General features: G+C 36.7%; 1 protein-coding gene across 1 annotated transcript; it reads right to left on the bottom strand.

Moving 5' to 3' along the window:
* Positions 1-715: 715 nt before the first annotated feature.
* On the bottom strand, positions 716-15,107 carry bbs2 (Bardet-Biedl syndrome 2). Its single transcript, XM_038293912.1, has 18 exons — positions 14,999-15,107; positions 14,388-14,522; positions 13,218-13,445; positions 12,978-13,103; positions 11,825-11,887; positions 10,910-10,987; positions 10,638-10,742; positions 10,449-10,535; positions 10,212-10,347; positions 9,947-10,107; positions 7,936-8,065; positions 7,672-7,843; positions 7,402-7,531; positions 7,162-7,281; positions 5,670-5,807; positions 5,267-5,379; positions 4,919-5,067; positions 716-1,809 (listed from the first exon to the last, which is right to left on the bottom strand). The coding sequence occupies exons 2-18, from the start codon at positions 14,502-14,504 to the stop codon at positions 1,703-1,705; spliced, it is 2,160 nt and encodes a 719-aa protein (XP_038149840.1). The 5' UTR covers positions 14,505-14,522; positions 14,999-15,107; the 3' UTR covers positions 716-1,702.
* Positions 15,108-17,004: the final 1,897 nt, after the last annotated feature.

The following is a 17,004-nucleotide window of genomic DNA, read 5'->3' as shown; positions in this document are numbered from 1 at the left end:
TAAGAAATGTGCGACACAAAGCAAAGAGGTTCAAAAAACAAAACAAAAAAATAAGCTGGAAGGAAATCCTGCCACACATAGCTTTTTTTTTTTATTACTCCTCTAAAAGCAACGTAAACATAAATTTTCGATAGATTACGATTCCAGGAAAGTATGACTATCAGAAACTTTTTTTTAACTTAACATTTATAGCGCATGTTTGTAGACATAATTAAGAACAACTGTTTATGTTACAAATGTAAACGTTCTATAAAGTATGAAGTAAAGTATGTAAAATGTGAGCTAACAGAAAACCAAGCCAATAGTAGGTTCTTGAAGGCATCGTCGTCTCTTTTTCCATCTGGTTTGAATTGAACAAATCCAGATGCCAACGCAAAAAAAAAAAAAAGTAAAAAGCAGGGGGGAAAAAACAAGCAATATCTGCTTTGGTGCTACAAACAGACTAAACACCTCTTCCTGAAAAGGAAGAAGAGGGGATGAGACTGGAGAGTTGGCACATGTTTCATAAATGGTCTTCATTTTAATATCTGGTTTATAAGCAGTCAAAAGTCCTTTCAGTCTGTCAAAAACACTTTTATCAAGGGTTCTCCAAACTTTCTGAAAGATTCATTTGTTTCTTCAGACATCTTAGATTGCAGAACATCCCATACCATCCAAACCCAGCCCTATCAACTACATCATTAAGCCAGTGTGATTTTAAAAGAGTTCAATGACGTAACAACTGAAATCATTTTATTTGAAAATATTCTGATATTTGACATAGAATTTGTCAAAAAGCCTGAAAAAAACTTCAAAGCTCAGAGGAACTGTTGATCAGAACAAGAAACTAAAAACATACAAAAACAACATAAAAAAGCCAATTCATTTTTCTGATGACCCTACCAGATGATGAAAACAATTTAAATCTTTATTATATATTAAACAAATGCTGTAACAATCACAAAATCACAATCTATAAAAGGTAAACAAAATAAACACACACAACCACAAGTGCTTTTTAAAACAGAAATTGAACAGATTTGTCTTTGGCTAAAAACAAAACTGAGAGCTGAACCCTTAGAACCAACAGGGACTCTGAAGCTGCTCTGTGTCCCGCCATGTCTGTCCTCTCGTGTCAAGCCTTGTCTGTCCTCTCGTGTCCCGCCTTGTCTGTCGTCTCGTGTCAAGCCTTGTCTGTCCTCTCGTGTCCCTCCTTGGCTGTCCTCCCTCCAAACCTCACCGTTTTAGCTGCACTTAACCAGGAAGCAGCTCCAGCACAGTCATTTGGTCAAAATGTTTCAGTGGTTTTTCCTGAATTTTAAACATTTTTAGACGCATGCACAACATAGGCTGCAACAAAAAAAAAGACACTAACCTACATTATTCAGCGTCAAACCCCAAACTAAAGATGCAGGCAGACTGAACTGAGGGAGCTTAGATTGTGGTAAACTGTGCTGCACTAAATCAAGCCCGTCTAACCAGCAACATAACTGAACTAAAGCTCTGTCTCTTCTCATTTCTCCTCTCTGAAGGTTCACATTTCATGAAGGTGGTCTCCAGCTTTGCTTCCAGGTTTTCGCTTCATTAAATTTAAGGCTGAGACAGTTTTTTTTCCAGACTTCTACAATGTTATACACATTTTTCATGTGTGCCACTTTTTTCTTTACAGCACGCATCAGTCAGTTTTACTGGTGACTTCCTGCATAATGTCCTCCCATCGGCCTCAAGAAGAAGCTGCACCAGCCCTCATGATCCTGAAGAGACCATTGACGTTATTGCTCTTGATGGCATCCCGGCAGGCGGCAATCACCTGGTTCTTGGGTTTTCCCACTGCAGAGAAACAGCCAAGCAAATTTCGAATAAAGAAAACTGTGAAAGATAAAAATAACCCCAAATCTTAACTTCTAATCATAGTTATGATAAAAGTTTCCCAATTGTAAACAATAACATATTAGATAACGTGACATGTTGAGGTGATCAGTACACTGCTAACATTGATGTTCTAATTTTTCATGTGTCTAGACATAGCCCCCCCAATCATACACAGATTCAAAATGATACAGAACAAATATTGGTAGTATAAATAATGCACAGTTTATGTGAGATTTTATTTTATGCTCTGCATAGATTTTCTTGTCCACTGAAAGCGGTGCCCAGTTGCTGAAGCGCACAGCTTAGAGGGGAAATTGGTTTCTGTTGTTTGGATAGTTACTACCTTGGAAAAGTGCTTTAAATCTCTTCCAATGTTTTAACATCTTTAAACCACAAACCTAAATACATTTGATTAAGATCTTATGTTACAAAACACTACAAATTACTCCAAACTGTGAAAAGACAAAATGATAAAACATTTTAAATGTTCAAATTATTTTATTCAAATAATGTGTTGTAATAATTTAGTTAAATAATTTTTTAATTTATTTTTTCCAAAATGTTTTGTTAAATTCTTATTTTTTCATTAACATCTTTATTAAATTATTGCTAAGAATTATTAACAGTAACAATATTATTATTGATAGTACTTTTTCATTTATTACTATGTTTCTTTTGTTAAAATACTTACATTTAATTAGGCCTGCATTTATATTAAAGGAATAGTACACCCAAAACATGATTAGCCTTCATTTTCTACTCACCCCCATGCTGAACAACACTCTGGAGTACTTTTTTGATATCTCAAATGCATCTGGAGATCTGGGAGGCTTCTTGCTGTCTGCTGACATTCAAATAATGGAGGTCTATGGCGCCCGAGGCAGAAAGGTCCATAAAAGTCCACAAAAAACGTGTCAATATTCCTCCATACTGCTCGTCCAATGTATTCCAAGTGTCCTGAGTGGGTAGCATCCAGAATTTACTCGAAAAGAAGTCATTTAGAATGTTTTTAGAGCATAAACAGTAGTGTATAGGATTTCCTGAAAGCGCGCACATGCGCGATCCCGACGCTACGGAAGCCGGCAGACCAGACCAGCGCATTCAGCTCGGCAAAGAACTCATGCTCTTCCTCAACACTGAAGTCCTCAGTTATTTTTCTTTCGTTGTTTCTTTCTTTGCACAGGTAAACGGCACATTTCTTCTTCTACGCTTGCATTATTGGCAGAGCAGACGCTGAATGCGCACTTTCATCTGGTTTGGTCTGCCGGCTTCCGTAGCGTCGTGAACGCGCATGTGCGCGCTTTCAGGAAATCCTATACACTACTGTTTATGCTCTAAAAACATTCTAAATGACTTCTTTTCGAGTAAAATCTGGATGCTACCCACTCAGGACACTTGCAATACATTGGATGAGCAGTATGGAGGAATATTGACACGTTTTTTGTGGACTTTTATGGACCTTTCTGCCTCGGGCGCCACAGACCTCCATTATTTGAATGTCAGCAGACAGCAAGAAGCCTCCCAGATCTCCAGATGCATTTGAGATATCAAAAAAGTACTCCACAGTGTTGTTCAGCATGGGGGTGAGTAGAAAATGAAGGCTAATCATGTTTTGGGTGTACTATTCCTTTAAGGTCCCTTGCCTTCAGTACCAATCCAACAGTTCTAAGTTCTCAAAGGTTTTTTTGAAAACATCAGAAAATAATCTGCACTATGTAGACCAGGGAATGTAGCAAACTGATTGGGGGGAGTGAGAAAGGTTAAAGCAGAGCTAGGATCTAAAGAATACCAAATGAATTGGGAAAAACTCAGAACTTTTGTTTGAATATCATCCATGATGGATGTAAGGTTGGACAACACCCTCCTCTCAGCCACTTCCTCCACTGAGTCCAAAGCATAGTACTATTAAGTATTAAGCTGGAGGCTGTTGGTGGAGATGTTTATATAGAAGATATTATAAATTGGTCCTTAAAAACTACAGGCCCATCTCAAACCTGCCATTCATCAGTAACATTATTGAAAAAGTTGTGTTTCAACAATTACATGTATTCCTAACAATGACCAGCTGCTTTGATGTCTTCTAGTCAGGTTTCCGTGCCAACCATAGTACTGAGACTTCCCTGATTAAGGTGCTCAATGACATCAACATAAACTCAGACTCTGGAAGAATCACATTGCTGGTATTATTGGACCTCCGTGCAGCGCTTGATACTGATGATCACTTGATTTCATTAGAGTGTCTGGAAAACTGGGCAGGCCTTTCTGGTACAGCAATGGATATGGTTTAAATCCAACCTAAGGTACAGGGACTTCTATGTGTCAGTAGGGAACTTTAAATCAGACCCCAGAAAAATCACATGCAGGGTTCCTCAAGGCTCCATTCTGGCCCCCCTCCTATTCAACATCTACATGCTCCGTTTGGCTCAGATAATAGCAAACAACCACATCGGTTACCATAACTATGCAGACGATGCACAGCTTTACATCACAATGTCGCCAGAAGACTATGAACCCATCAGAGCGGACCGATTTGTTGTCAGTGTATCAACCTCCCAGACCATTCAGGTCTTCCAGTTCAAGCCTACACTGTCCCCCCAGAACTAGAACTTAACATGCAGCATTTAGTTCCTATGCTTGACTTATCTAGAACAAACTCCCAGAAGATTCTAAGTGCTGAAAGCCTGAGTTCTTTAAAGTCAAAGTTAAAAACCCATTTGTTTAGAGCTGCCTTTGACTGTTGAAGTTGAACTATTAACCAGTTTGTGGTCCAATTGTTTAATAAGTTTTACACATGTTTTTAATCTTTATTGGCTTTTATTCTGCTTTTATTTTCCTTATATTTTATTATCTAATTTCATATAAAGCACCTTGAATTTTCCATATACTGAATTGCGCTATACAAATAAACTAGCCTTACCGTACCTATATATATTTCAGGTTTTAATTTAAAAAACTTCTTCCAAACAATGCATAATTTTCGCCGCTTTCTCACTTCTGCACAACTTGATTGTATCACATAAAAGCTACACCAACAGACAGATGTTTCTAGTTGCCAGACGTGATGTACCTCTGAGTCTACCGGCACGCTGGATGGCCTGGTTGACAGACTTGAGACGGGCTAGGAGAGCGTTGTGGTTGTTAGAGCGGATTTTGTATTCATTGATGAGATCCCTGTTCAGGTCATACAGCTCCCTGTAACGCTTCTTCGTCGTCACCCTGAAGATAGAACCAAAAGTGAATATTTCAGACTTTAAAACAACGTTGAGTCACAAATTAGGTGGTAACAGTCAGTACTATTTAGACACAGATCATTTGTACAATTGTAACAGTTTCTGCAGCCCGCTCTAATGTCACCCACACATCTGTACCTTCCACAAGCTAATAAAGCTGTGATGGCAGCGTTTTGGTAACTCACATGTCAGCCATGAGGCGAGCATCCTCTGCCTGGACCAGCATGTTTCTGATATAGTTGGAGTGGTCAGCCATATCAGCTGTTAACTTCTGATGCACAGAGTGAAATTCGTCCACCTGCAATTAAAATATCCATTAATCTGCATTAATACATCTCATAGACTTGTGTTTGTACCAGAAACAGCTAGATGATGATTTAGATTTCCCTTACAAACAAAATTATCGTAAAAGTAACAGAAAAAAGACAAACAAAACAGACAGTATTAAAGCTGGATCCTCTTGGATATCTAAGATTTATTTTCTTCTCAGAAACTTTGTTTTGCATTGTTCAACTTTATTTTACAGGCTAAACTAAATGCACTTCAGCCTTTTAGGCTTAACAAAAACATCTTAATTTGAGAGAAAACCTCTGTGAGTGTTGTGCGAAGCTCCTCGAAGTATGAGGGGAAGTCTGCTTCCACTGAAAGGTCCTCTATTGCCAAAAAGGATGCTAGGGACTGAACCAGATCCCCTGCTAGGTCGATATCATCTGTCCTCAGCGTGATCTGAAAGGCAGTTTAATATATTTATTAATAAGTGGTTCTGTTCAGTACAGAAGCATATTGCATTCACTAAAGAAAAAAAATCTGACAGCTTATCTCATAATTATGAGATAAGATGTCATAATTTTAGATTTGTCATATTTAAGATGAAGTAGGACAGTCATTGCTAAGCTACGCAACGCTACTTGAAATTTGAACAATGAGTGGGTTGTCGGATTTAATATGCTTTTATTTCCTTTTAGATATGCAATACTGGGAAATACTGAGTTTCCTTTTGTCAGCATTGCACAGTAAGTCCTTTGAATTGTTTAGCCGAAAAAGCCCACTCTGACTTGCCAGAAATCGCACTTTTCCCGCAGGTGCGTATAAACCAGCATGGGATGCTTTATGGTTATAAATTAATGCATCTGAGATGCATTCCAGCTGGCTTGGTGGTGTCACAAAGAACTGTCTGCCAGTACCTTCTAAATATCCTAGATCCTCCATGAGCACAGCTGAAGCTTCAGAATCGTTTAAAACGACCAGGTTCCAATTTCATGCAGCATGTCAATTCATATGACAAACTAAAACCATACTGAATCTGTATTAATGGAGCTGTTGACAAATTTTCGCATATGGTCATATGGCTGTATGTTTACTCCACATGTAGTAATCCCATTGTTATAGCAGAGTACTTTATTGATGAAAGGAAAAGCAGGTGCGGAACTCCAACGTCTATCAGGTCAGACCTCGGTACAGAGAACTGTTCAGTAGAACAGATGCAGATATTCTTAAGAAGTAATCATGAAGACCAGTTTTCTCAGAGATGCTTTAGCACTGGTTCAAATAATCATAACCAAATATATAGATAAGATCTTGTAATTACGAGATCTTTTATTTAATCTAATTATGAGATTGTATCTCGTATTACGAGATAAGATGTCATGATGATGAGATAATATGAGAAAAATCATAACTACGAGATACTGATCTCATAATTATGAGATAAGCTGGCTGATTTTTTTTTGCAATACCCCTCCGTAGTTCAGAACCGTCCGTCCACCTATAGGCCTAAATGAAGAGATTGAATGATTTTAAAACATTCAACATCATAATGTTTTTAAAAAAACAAAAAATTTATTTATTAATTGGGGATTTTTTAAAATGAGATATGTATTAGCAGTTCTTTTAAAGCTGTTGGTTTTAGGGGCAGAGGCACGTTTATAATTGTGCATAGCCTTTAAAAAATTCAAGAGTTTATGAAAAAGCTTAATATCAGCTTAATATTGTTATTTATATAAGAAAGCTTTGCATATAAAGGTAGCATGTTGTTGTGACAGAAAACCTTAAATCATTTAAAAGACCATTTGTTGTTTACCTGTCCATTACTGGCCATATGAAAGGACATGAATCCTCCTCCACGGAGGGAATTAAACGTAACATTAGGACTCTCTACCACCTCTGGAAGCAGGAAGTTCTGATTGAGCCACATTACCACCTACAGGCACAAAAACATGAACACAAAGAGCAGAAACTGTTTGTATCAGAATGCTGCTTCCTGAAACAGCCAAGTTAGTTCTTTGTTCTCACATTCTCCCTCCCCTCAGTAGCTACCCACCCTCTGCGGTCGCTCGTTGATGCTGAAGGAAACCATTCCAGCAGGAGGGGCAGCAGATGAATCCTCTATGATCTCATACATTGAGAAACGAGGCAGCTGGCGAGTGATTTCAAACACGTGGAACTGAGTGCTGAAGAAGGTTAGAGATGATTGACAGCCGCAAATGGCCAAATACTACAAATAATCATCCAGGGACTGTCATCTTCAAAAGGCAGCATGAAGTCATGAAATTATGCTAATATTTAATAAAGGATAATTGTTAGACCCTACCTGGTCCTCCCTCCGACAAAGGCTTTAATGTGCAGATCAACTGGTATGTCTTTAGGGGGGACAATGGGGACTTGGACACAGCCTGACAGATTCTGGACACTTGGATGTACAACATGACTCTCACCCTCAAATATTCCCTCAGCAAAGATGAGAACTGCCCGAATGATTGTTTCTGGAAAAAAGGAAAAGAGACATCGAGTTAATTCTTCAAGATACGTTAAGCGTGTCAATACTTTATTAACATGGAGTGTGAGATTAAGCTACCGTTTGGAGTGGAGATGCTGAGCTCTACGTGAGCCCTCTGGGCCTCCGTAGCAGCTCTGACGGACAGCGCGGTCTGCAGCTGAGTGTTGGCTGGTATTACACCCATTGTGCTGTTTGCCTGCGACACACCCTGAAATAGATGGTTTGGGTGAAGGTTAGCTTCTACAAAAAAGCGTTTAACTCTACAGTAAATTTTATCATTAAATCTGATATTTTTAAAATACAGAAACAAAATCAGCGTTATTACTAAATATTTCTGACAGAAATACATCATAGAGGTTTCATCTTCTATGGCAGTTAAATTGATAAGAAACATATCAAAACTCTGAAAAACTAACTGATCATCTGTAGCCTTTGGTTTTATAGACTTTAATAATCTCACAATGCATTAATCAGACTTTATAAATCATTTCTAAACTCGCCACCTCTTTATAACACATACTTTTCTCTTACTGACCTATAAGTTCTCTTGCCTTTAGGAGTCTCTTTATGTCTTTGTAAAATAGAAAACATCAGAATAGTTCCTCAGAGGTATTGCCTTGTATTGGCATGGTAGCATCACACGGCTGCAGCAGATTTGTTCCTGATCTGAATTTTTTATTTCTTATGCAGGGAATTAAATTCAATAAAATTATCCTAAGATAATTTGAGCATTGTTATCCTGCTGGAGCTAACCATCAGCAGATAAGAACAAAGAGTCATAAAAAGAGGGAAATGGTCAGCAGCAATACCCTGTTGTTACAGAAGAAACTTTTTAAACCAAATTCTAAACATGAATATCTGATTATTGCAAACTATATCAAGACTTAGGCCAGAAACTGCTCATCTCATTGGTTAATGTCCATTAGTAGGGATCTTTGCAAACTATAGCTTCATTTTCTGTTGTTAGCCAAAAGAACAACGCTGCAACTCACGATTAATCATGATTAATTTGATTAACTGTTTTAACCATCAAAATGAGCCTGTGTGTTCTTTTACTGTAGTACACATCAGCTTTCGGGATGTCAGGTATTTGAAACATCTGATATTCAAAGAATATCAGAATCAGAATCAGAAATACTTTAATAATCCCAGAGGGAAATTACTTAAATATTTCTGACACCTTGTTGAATCCATGCCACAAAGGATTAAGGCAATGCTGCAGGCAAAGGGGGGCTCTCTGCATTTACATAATAAACTTAACAATACCTACATGTGTTGGAGCCAAAATTCAAGGCTAAGGGGATCAACGATTTGTTGTAACAGTAGATTTTATTTAATATATATTTAACTTCGACATAAACACAACACAGTAAAAGTTAATTTAAATAAAATATTGTCTCACAGATGTTTACACTGCAAAGCATTCTGGGTAAATGACGAATGCTATAGATAGATCCAGTAGCACTAGCTCTGTTCACCCAAAACAACAATGAATTAAACCTTTTTTAGTTTAAGACGGAGAGGGTTTCAATTAGTAAAAATGTAGAAATCAGAAAGATGCTTCACTGTCACTTTAAACAGTCCTTCATTATCTTCCAATTTGATTTTGACTTCAAGTTAGCTTCTACTGATGGTGTTAGCTCTAGCCAATATCGTAAACGGCAGATCATAAGACAATCACATTTGTTTGTTTCGACAGATATCTGAGGTATAACGGTTCATTAAAAGTAGGGGCAGCGACGCAGTATGGCATTGTCTAAATTTACACCAGTCAAACACAATACGATAAAAAATAACTCTGGTAATGTTAGCCTTCCGGTGTTTACTCTGTAGATTCCACTGAAGTAAGACCTAACTGTGTCATAAACCCAGCATGTACTGGACAAGTGACTGACAACCTTCATTGGTAAAAAAAAATATAACAAAAAACATGTAATGATTAAAGTACGTAATTCTGTGTATTTAAGTTTCAAAAATGGCATTTTTTAAGTTAAAATGAAAAACACAACATATTTAGACCATATTTAGGTCATATATAGGTTAATCTGGTCTTAGATTAATATAAACGGTTTGTAACTCTGAAAACAACAAACAAAGACAACATGCTCACCATGGCATTTTCTTCATAGTTGCGTAGCTCAAGCAACAGGTTCTGTCTGCGCTGGCTGAGCTCCCGAATGAGATCCTGTTCAGAGTTTGAGTCCATCAGATTACCTTTAAAATCCTTACTAGCTGGCAGGTAACCCCGAACTAGTAATTACAAACATGGGCAAATGTCATTGTTCTGTCAGTAAAAAACATTCAGAATGCTGCTATTTAAGCCTTATGAGAAACATGTTGAGCACCAAGCTTACCTTCTCCTTCTATGGAGGTGCAGATGAGTTGCTTTTGTCCATCTAACCTGTAGTCTCCCTCCACCACTCCAGCTACAGATGAGGAAAAATTGTCTTTAAAGATGACCTCTCCTGTGCGGTCGCTTCTTGCATCAATCTGAAACATGAGCAGGAGGTGAGCATAAAACAGGCTGCCAGGAGCTAAAACCCTAAAACTAACACTTAGAAACATCCCACTCTTTTAGCATGAGCACACACCTTTCCATTGGACCAGCCAGTGATGAGCTCCACAACTCCATCAGCATTCAGGTCAAAGGCATGGATGCTCATTGCATGGTTCTTAGACTAAGAAAAAACATCAGTATGAATTTAACCTGACTAAATATTAATGATTTATAGATACAGCTACATATTATTCTAAAGTCTACAAATTCTTAGCATAGTAACCTTTATCCTCCAGTAACGGGCTGTGCGATCATAAACTCCAACAGTGCCATTAGCCAGAGCGTAGCCAAACCTACTTCCATGCATATGACACAATGATGTCACCGTCTGAGAAGACAAGATAACACACAAAAGTTATTTTGAACCTGCAGCACCAAACCAAAAATCAGCATAACTTTTTCCAGTTGCACTGAAAAATAAAATATACTTCATATATTGTAAATATCCACCAAATTTTAACGTGATGGATCACAAGAACAATGGTGTTTGTTTACCTCATTTTCACTCATCTCCGACACAAGCTGATCCTCTTTGAAAACCCTGATGTCAAAGTCCTCAGACCCAACAAGAAGCTGTAAACAAAAATACACAAAAAAAGTCAGACTAAAAGTATGAATCATCAGCTATTTTAAAGTCCACACTAATTATTGAATACAGTCTATTTGACTTCTTTACCCTTGAATGAAATATAACCTGAGAATTAAAGCCATTCCCAGATGTTCTCAGGTTCTCTGAAATAACCTAGATTGTATTTCAACAAATACCTTCTTCATGACAACATGACAGCCTAAAAACATTATGCTGAGAGAACTGCAATTCATCATCATCATTACAAACTGTTTTTCACAACATTTTCTGGGCGATATAAACAGCTGCATCTCTTAGTATCCAAAGATGCTGTACCAATGGAGACAAAATGGATTCAATCTGATATCTTTCTCCAATATCTAGAGTCGAAATTAGAAATTTTTGGGTTTTAGGGCATACTAAATCATTTTGAATACAATATCTTCTGCTGTATGGGGCCAATGGTCGGATAAAGCTGAACTTCTCCCAGCGGTTGCTGGTCAGCTAGCTGAGAGAGGTTCACCAATGTTTTCCTTCACTTTCAAAAGTTGTAAAAACTATTGTTATTATATTATAATTATTACTAAATTAACCTAGACAGGCAGAATTAATAACTTTTGCTTCTCCTTTTAAAATGAAAAATAAAAGATCAAATAAATCACAAGATCCAGGCACCAATTTGTGTGATATTACATACAGACCCATGATGACTACAAAAACTTGATCAAAGAATTGGAAAGTATTTCAGGTAACTTTTCTGAATCATGAAATGTAAAACTTTAAAATTAACTTTCAACATGTTGTAATTGTTTTTAAAACAACTGGAGCGATTCTTTACTGACCTCATTTTTTCCATCTCCAGTAAAGTCACACAGTACCAGGGACCTCACGTTATCGCCGGTTACCTGAAGAAATATTTACATATGTGCTAATTACACATTTTATGAACCAGTTCAAGAAAAAAATGGTTTATGAATGGAATATAAATGAAAGAAGCACAATTTAGTGTTAAGAGCTAGATTTTCTGGAGAGAGCCATGTTTAAATAATTCATTTTTAAAGCTGACTTTTTTTTAATGAGCTAAAGTGGAACCGAAATTGAAAATGAAGCACTTGGGAGCCCTATGACAATCTTTTATTTGTTCTGATTGTGTTCAATTCCTAAATCCAACCAATGGAGGTGTTTAAGGTGAGTTACAATAGAAAACAAAAAGAAGCTTTGCCAACGCTTGGAGAGGACATAATTTAATCAGAACTTAAAGGCCTTGACCATAACAAGATTTCCCCCAAATAATATGAACACTTCACGTTACATCATCCACCCATAAGAACATTTCATACTAGCTGGATACCAAAATAGCCAAAATAGGAAATATTTGATCAAAGTCCAGTTGTAGATAAAAAAAAAATTCTGTGTGACCAAAAGACAACTAAATTACCTGAGGAAGACCACTAACATTGGTTCAGTGGCAAATATGAGACACTGGGTAAAACAAGGCTCAGTGGTCAGAATCCATAAAGTATTAAATATAAAAACAGACATCCTTACACTGAATGCTTGGAGGGGTTTGGACAGGAACAGGAGAGGGAAAATTGGCCAGGTTTTGACTGGACCAATTCCACCCCTATATTCAGGCATAATGGTGGGTCCTGATTTTACACTACAGGAAGTGGCTATCTTGATTGTGCACCCGAAATAATGGATTTGTAAAAGTACTGGACCATTGGTGGGAGGAACATGATGTTGTAGGATGACAAAATTCATTATTGGGAAACAATAATATGCAAAGCAAACCTCCAGTTTACTTGAAGGTCGGTAATGAAAGATCCTGAATGTCCTAAAGTGGCCTTCTCAGTAACCCAATTTCAATCTGACATAACATCTTTTGAAATCTGAGAGGGACGTCGCAGCAATAAATCCTTAATGAGCAAGATGCTATCTGTCAACCAATGTCAGCAACATGTCAACACTTAGAGAAAATGTTATGTATCTCACCGTCCAAAAGTGGTCGTTCCCTTCATAGTCAAAACCTTGCAATGCACAATTCCCTCCGATGATGGCAAGAGGGGAGGAGATGTCTCCTAGCTTTCCCAACACAATAGCATTTGCCCCATCTGTCACCTTAAACAACACAAAACAATTAAAAAACTACATAGGTATATCATTAAAAAAACTCTACATCTAAAAGTTGCTCGACATGCAGTGATTCCACAGCCAGGACTTTTTTTTACTTACATCTCTGTAAAATACATCAGTATTGTCATGAACATCATAGCCCAACAGGTTAGTCTGAGATCCTACAAGGAGCGTGTCTCCAGTGGTGTTTGGTCCAAGTGTCCCTGCCGTCAAACATGTCACGGCCTGGTTGATGTTGAGCAGGGAAATGTCAGAGTCATGGGTGCTCTGGCTCAGTCGATGGGTCGCAGGTCTCTGACCGCGATCATGAGGGTTGTGGATAAAAACCTTTAAATGACATAAAAATGGAAATACAACAGTTGGAGAAATTGTATCTACTTCCAATCAGCAAGATTCTCTAATATTCTTTTAAAAAGATATTGGTTTATACCATTTAGGGTATGAATCATCATAACTGAAGCACCTTAACTAAGTACTCTAGATGTGGAAAAGCAGAGACTTCAAAGGGCATCTCATCACTATGCTTCTATATACTATATTTCTTTTCACAGTTTTGTGTAATTAGTGCTGGACAGTTAGTCCACTGTAAAGACAGATGGATGCAGTTTTTTTTAGAATGATGCTGATGCCAATTGTATTGGCATTCATTACAAGTATCCAAAAAGGAAAAAAAATATCTGTAAAAAATCCTCTGGTTACAAAATATTTAAAGCTACAACTTTTTTATTAAAAGGGTTAATTTTTCCAACATGAATACATCAACAAAGATCAATAGCTGTGCTGTAAAAGGTACTAATTTTAATGAAAGGAAAATACATAAAAAAATAATTTTAAGTGTTGACAGGTCCAAAATATATACATACTTAGTTCTGACTAGAATTCCAATGTCTACGGTAAAAGGCTCCAATTGCCCTTAGCTGTATGCATATGGGTGTTTGTGTTGCCCTGCGATGGAATGGAAACTTGTCCAGCTCTTCCTCAAAATGATGAATTATTAAAGTTATCAGTGTGCTTCATTTACATACATACATATATATACATTATATATATATATATATATATATATATATATATATATATATATATATATATATATATATATATATATATATATATATATATATATATATATATATATTCATACGTGTGTGTGTGTGTTTGTATTGTCACCATTTTATTATTTTTAGACTAATCTACTGATACCATTAAAGGTTTATCTGCTTTAACTGTTTATTTCATTTGCAAAGAAGAAACCCATATTTCCCTCACCTTTCCAGCTTGTGTGGCTGCTGTAAGACATGGGTGCACTCCATCAAACTTCCCAACAGACACCATGCGGGGGTTAATCTTGTGGTTCAGCTTCAGTGTGAAGATGGGGACCATCATAATGGAGCTTCCTTATCTCTAAAAAGTAAAACGAACGGTAAAACTTCTTCGAAACAAAAGTGCAATGTTTCCTCAAGTTAACACAAAGGTAACAAATCCCTGATGTCAGTAAAGGTGTTTCCGTGTTAGTAACTTGTTGGCAATGCGACATTTTGGGCCTCTAATATAATTACAGGCTTTGCCCTGAACCAGTCTGCTGTTGCTTAGCAACAACGAGTAGCAAGCTAAAGCTGTTCATCTGGCTAATCTCTTTTGCTGATTTGCGACACATGAACACGGAATATATACCCAAATCAGTTCACTTTACAAGCTAACAAATTATGTCAGCCATAAAAAAGAGAATAAATTGCCAGACTCTTATTTAGATAACACTCAAGTCATTTCAATGAGACAACTGGAAGTTAGCTAATCATGTCATTAGTTATTTTTAATTGAACACTAAACTCATACGAAAATACAACAACATAAAACAATGATGTCTTTTAGAAACATACCAGATGGTGTGAGCCCCTCCTTAGCTATAAACTATCGGGGTTTGTTGGTATTAACTCGGCTAACCCTTAGCTTCTAAGTCTAACGTCACCCTGGCAATCTCACTTCCGGTTTTTTTCTTTTCAAGTTAAATTTTTTTTTTCTTTATTGTAAGGTAACATTTTATGTTTTGATCAACTACTATTCAAAGAGGTTCAAATGGGTTATGTATAATATGTTATTAGAATGAATGTATTTTCCTCATTATTAAACATATGACCTAATATTAAAAGACAGATTTATGCAAAGACAGGGTTAGAATTCTCACATGCGCTTGCTCATCTGTGATTATCTAACAATGAACCTCTCTGAAACCATCCTTAAGTCTGCCCTATTTTTTCTAATACTTAGTTGTGGTTAAAAAAATAACAGTTTATAGATGTCAGGACAGTAAACCTGGTAAAGGGCCAAAAGGGGCCTTTCGGGAATGGAACTCGAGAGGAATCATATCCTCACACAACTAGCAGCAAAAGTCATATGGATCAAATACTGCACTGAAACATGTATGGAATCATTGCAGTTTGTGGTTTCTACGTTGAGTAGAAACTACCCTTAACTACCCTTTAGATCCTTATTAGTTCCTCCTTGGTGTCTACCCATTAGTTACTCTTTGTTACCTTTGTAACTACACATTAGTTCCTAGATTAGATCTCTAGGTGTTCTATTGGTGTATCCTATTGTAACCTCTTACCAATATATGTATTTAGATTAAATATTGAGTTTTAAGATATGAAACTTAAATATATATTTAGATTACATATTTAAGTTTGTTTATAGATTCAAGATTATTATATAAATATTAGATTTATATGTAGATAATGGGTGTAGAAATGGATTACATTACATATACAGTAGATTAAGTATTTAGAGTTTAGCCTTTAATGTTAGAAAAAAACATTATATGTGAAGAAAGTCATCTAAATAACAAACATGTGATAGTGATGCTTTTTTCATATGTATTTTTTTTATTTTTACTTTGAATCCCCATAAATACATGAACATGAAAAGAAAAGAAACATTTAATATACATTTTGTTCTTGCAGCAAGAAGGTTCCTGGTTCAATTCCTGGCCTGGGGATCGTTTTGCATGGATTTGCATGTTCTCCCTGTGCATGCATGGGTTCTCTCCTGGTACTCTGGCTTCCTTCCATAGTCCAAAAACATGACTGTTTGACTTCGTTATATTCTCTTTAGGTGTGAGTATGTGTGTGAATGGTTGTTTGTCCTGTTTGTCTCTGCTGCCCTGCGATAGACTGGTGACCTGTTCCGGGTGTACCCCGCCTCTTGCCCATAGACTGCCGGAGATAGGCACCAGCCCCATCCCAACCCTGACCCAATAAGCGATAGAGGATGGATGGATAGTTGAAGGCTTCCTGAACAACAATGGTTTCAGTTGCTTTTAAAAGTTTTCATGAAGTGCTTCTGCAGGTCGGTCCTGAGCATGGTGCTTAACCATAACACCAAAATATTACCATAACATTACATTAAAATACCTTAAGGACTTTTGGGGTTGAATTTTACTAAAAGGTTTATGGGGTATAAATACTTTTTTGAGACGATGTAAATATTCACAGGCTTGGATCAAACCGAGAGATGATAGTTTTATGAATAAATGATAACATTTTAAATCCTTTTGTTGGTATATTTGTCCACTTTCCATTGCTGGTATCCACTTGTGTTAAATGACCAGCTGGTATTGTTGTTTCATTTCTTTTTATAATATTTAGAACAAAAGAAAGGTTAACTTTGAGACTGAAAGAAAACTCTAAATATCTGTAGCTTTATTATTCTGTTATTTAGGTTATTAATGTTGATGGGAAGCAATTACGCTGGTAAACATCCTTTGTAGGATCCTTAGTCGCTTTTCCCACTCTTTTTGAGCAAGATTAGCTCTATATATATATATATATATATATATATATATATATTAGCAATATGTTTTTTGCATGTTTTGTTTGTACTTTATATT

The sequence above is a fragment of the Cyprinodon tularosa genome, unplaced genomic scaffold, assembly GCF_016077235.1.
Source record: "Cyprinodon tularosa strain WSP-4 unplaced genomic scaffold, ASM1607723v1 ctg332, whole genome shotgun sequence".
In the NCBI taxonomy this organism is placed as follows: domain Eukaryota; kingdom Metazoa; phylum Chordata; class Actinopteri; order Cyprinodontiformes; family Cyprinodontidae; genus Cyprinodon; species Cyprinodon tularosa.
Note: the sequence above shows the minus strand (reverse complement) of the source record. Positions and strands in the feature narration are given on the sequence as shown.

What these genes read in the sequence shown, in the direction of transcription:
- bbs2 (XM_038293912.1), bottom strand. Translation starts at nt 14,504, where the DNA reads ATGATGGTCCCCATCTTCACACTGAAGCTGAACCACAAGATTAACCCC. An exon ending in TTTGTCGGAGGGAGGACCAG is followed by an intron (nt 7,532 to 7,671) that starts GTAGGGTCTAAC and finishes AACCTTCTTCAG; the next exon opens with CACTCAGTTCCACGTGTTTG. An exon ending in ATATGGCCAGTAATGGACAG is followed by an intron (nt 5,808 to 7,161) that starts GTAAACAACAAA and finishes ACTGCCTTTCAG; the next exon opens with ATCACGCTGAGGACAGATGA.